This window comes from Octopus bimaculoides, chromosome 23 (assembly GCF_001194135.2).
Source record: "Octopus bimaculoides isolate UCB-OBI-ISO-001 chromosome 23, ASM119413v2, whole genome shotgun sequence".
Lineage (NCBI taxonomy): Eukaryota > Metazoa > Mollusca > Cephalopoda > Octopoda > Octopodidae > Octopus > Octopus bimaculoides.
The window spans coordinates 33,082,029-33,085,764 of record NC_069003.1 but is presented as its reverse complement, the minus strand read 5'-3'; the positions used below and the strand labels follow the sequence as shown (position 1 = coordinate 33,085,764).

The 3,736-nt window shown below is 35.5% G+C and overlaps 1 protein-coding gene across 1 annotated transcript in view; it reads right to left on the bottom strand.

The window, feature by feature from the left end:
- Positions 1–664: 664 nt before the first annotated feature.
- Positions 665–3,736, bottom strand: part of LOC106876949 (sorting nexin-29) — a 30,457-nt gene continuing 27,385 nt past the window's right edge. The window contains exons 18-21 of the mRNA XM_014925717.2: positions 3,168–3,220; positions 2,018–2,108; positions 1,433–1,573; positions 665–825 (exon numbers count right to left, since the gene is read on the bottom strand). Of these exons, the coding sequence (XP_014781203.1) occupies positions 682–825; positions 1,433–1,573; positions 2,018–2,108; positions 3,168–3,220 (429 nt within the window). The 3' untranslated portion in view covers positions 665–681. The remainder of the gene's footprint in view (positions 826–1,432; positions 1,574–2,017; positions 2,109–3,167; positions 3,221–3,736) is intronic.

Here is a 3,736-nt window from a genome sequence, read left to right as displayed (position 1 = left end):
TATATAGGATCACATTCACATAAACTCTCATATTTTTATATATGCAGAGGAAGAAGTGATTTTTCAAATACAGTATCGCCCTTAAAACAGCAGAAAAACAGTATTATTACCCCTACAAGGAGGAAAAAGTTGTCAGCAAACAGCCATGATTATTTGTTAACTTTTTCCGCCTTGTAAGGGTAATAATACCTATTTTTCTGCTGTTTTAACAGCGATACTGTGTTCAAAATATCACTTCTTTGTCTGTATTATATGATGCATATATGCTGTAAGTTTGTTACATATATATATATGTACACACACACACACACACACACACACAGGCACAGGCATTTATCTGACAGGCACAACCTAAGAGTCTCCTTAAAAAGCATTTTCACAAGTACCCACAAAACAAGAGAAGAGGCAGGTTGCTCTTGCAGGGTATACAATAACTGTCCAGTAGGAGGCTGAAGGAGTCATCTATGAAGCTATATTGTCCCAGAAAGATGTTTTGTGATGTCCCTAGCCAAAGATCAAGGGACCGCATATGGTGTCAGGTAGAAAATCATAGAACATCCAGGCTCCTGTTCTCTCTGTCTCTCTCATATTGTTAGCAAAACAACTAAAAATACACAAAATCTTATACACTCCAAGCCTGTTCCTCAATAGAATAACAACAACAACAACAATAGTTCTTTCTTACCCAAAGAATGGCAGATACTGTAACACAGTCTGTTTGGTGATGGTTCCTGTAATCTCTGTTGAGTTTTCAATCACACAGCTTATAACCTTTCGAAGGAAGGCTTGAAACCGCATCCGTCTTGTCTCAACAACACGCGGGTCCTACCGATAAATAAATAAAAAATAGCAGTACATTATTAATTATTTTATTATTTATTTAATTAATTAATAATGATAATAATAATCCTTTTTACTATAGACACAAGGCCTGAAGTTTTGTGGGAGAGAGGGCTAGTCAATTATATTGATCCCAGTGTTTAACTGGTACTTAATTTATCGACCCTGAAAGGACGAAAGGCAAAGTTGACCTCGCCGGAAATTGAACTCAGAACGTAGCAATGGGCAAAATACCACTAAGCATTTCATCCAGCATGCTGACAATTCTGCCATTATTTTAGTGTTAATTTATTTTACAACAGTATAGCCTAGGCTAGGCTGCATCCTATGCTCTTGTGAATTTTATAGGTCTCCAAATTTGGTAATTTAGGCACAAGGCCAGTAATTTCTAGAGGAATGGATGAGTCAATACCATCAAAACCAGTACTATTTTTCTATCTTCCATTGCATTGTTTACATAGACATATTTGTATACGAAATGTTGTAACTTTGAGTACTGGCCCTAAATTCTACTTAAAATCTACTTAAATTCTACTTAAAATAGAGATACACTTAAAAATGACAACTTTAAAAAACCATAATAAATTATTACCTTGTAACCGACCCTAACTTTAGATGGAAAATTAAATTGGCCCAAAATGGGATATTTTTTCTTCAGTTTGGAGTAGAACACATAAAATTGCCGATAACGTCTATACACATTCCATTCTTCATCTTGAATTCTGATGTAGACCTGGAAGAAAAAGGAAGAGATTTATCTACACATGTTGTAAATTAATTATTAAAATCAATATAAAATCAATACCTAAATCAGAGATGTATATCCAGTGTGTATACAAACACGTCTACACGGTTTGCAAAATAGAAATTTAGTCACCTTATTCATTGAAATCAAATTGATTTCTTTTGGCAATTAATTTGTAAATGCTTGTAAGGATATATGTGTTTGTTTGTTTGTTCATTTGTTTCATACACTCTGTAAAGTGGTTGGCATTTTAGGAAGGACATCAAAACCTTGTGATTGGAGTTGGTAGACAGAGACGGAGCCTGATGTGTTTGCAATCATTTTGCCCAAGTTTTCATGGCTGGGTTGATGTTTATTTTGTTGTCATCGTTGGAAAAGCCAAAGGAAACAAATGAAAGTGTGGTACTTTGACGAGAAAGAAACTTCATTTACCTGGTAAACATGATAAGTATCTGATGATAAGCCACGTAAAAATGCAGATGGAATCCAAACATGTACAAGGTTTCTGGGTGTGATGGTTAGACTGTATAATAGAAAAGCCAAAGAAATCTTCATAAAACATTACTCAGAGTTTCTCGTTGCCATTGTAGACAGGAGGGATCATACTCATAAACATTATATATATGCATGCATAACTATCTCTATCTATATCTGTCTATATATCTATCTATCTATCTATCTATCTATCCATGTCTATCTATATCTGTCTGTCTATCTATCTATCTCTATCTATATCTGTCTGTCTAGCTATCTATCTGTCTATCTATCTCTCTCTATATCTGTCTATCTATCTATCTCTATCTATATCTGTCTATCTATCTATCCATGTCTATCTATATCTGTCTATCTCTCTCTATATCTGTCTGTCTATCTATCTATCTCTCTCTATATCTGTCTATCTATCTGTCTATCTCTCTCTATATCTGTCTATCTATCTATCTATCTCTCTCTATATCTGTCTATCTATCTGTCTATCTCTCTCTATATCTGTCTATCTATCTGTCTATCTCTCTCTATATCTGTCTATCTATCTATCTATCTCTCTCTATATCTGTCTGTCCATCTATCTCTCTCTCTCTATATCTGTCTATCTATCTATCCATGTCTATCTATATCTGTCTATCTCTATCTATATCTGTCTATCTGTCTATCTATCTATCCATGTCTATCTATATCTGTCTATCTATCTATCCATCTCTCTCTATATCTGTCTGTCTATCTATCTATCTCTCTCTATATCTGTCTGTCTGTCTGTCTATCTGATGATGAGCAATGACTCAGAAATATGTCCCTGAATGCACACTGAGCTGGGTGGGGGTGCTTGTCTCCCCCTCGCAAATATAAGGACACAGGAAATGTGTCAAGGCTGACAGGAAGCGGTCCAGCTTCCTAGGGCTAAATAGCAGCAGTATGATTCCCTTATTGGGACTGTCACATTGAGTTGTCAGTACACAACTGCTTTATCGTAACACTGCTGCTTAATTCTCTCTGTGAGATTTATAATTAGATCATTTGTAATTTTTAGGAATGTTTCATCAAAAAAAAAAAAGAAAAAGAAATGCATACAAAGAAAACTACTTACTTGTCTACATCTAAGGAGACACAATCACTATAAGAAGGCCCTTCATCCGGTAACTGTTAGAGACAGGAACAAAGAAGACAACAATGTCAAAGGGATATATATTAAATATATCAGACATAATAAATCAACTTGAGTGAAGAGTTACAGGCCAACTGATGGGACAACTAAGCATAAAAAGATGTGTGTTTTGGTGCCATGGAAAAAGCACTCAGAACATTGTGTTAACAGGTTGGTAGTAGGAAGGGCATACAGCTGTAGAGACCACGTCGAAGCAGACATAGAACCTGGTAGAACCACCTGGCTTGTTTGTTTTTGTTAAACTGTGCAACCCATGACCGTATTGGAAAAAGGATATGAAATGATGATAATGATGACAATGAGAATATAACTTGATGTAAACACAAACAATATGTGTGTGTGTGTGTGTGCACAAATGTGAGTGAGTTTGTATTTCTCCCATATGTGTGTCTGCTGGTTTGCAAACAAAGGCCTCATTTGGTGTTGTGAGTTTACTGTCTTATGAAAACAAACTTTTCTGTTTTATTTTTCTCCCCCCACCACCTCCTACC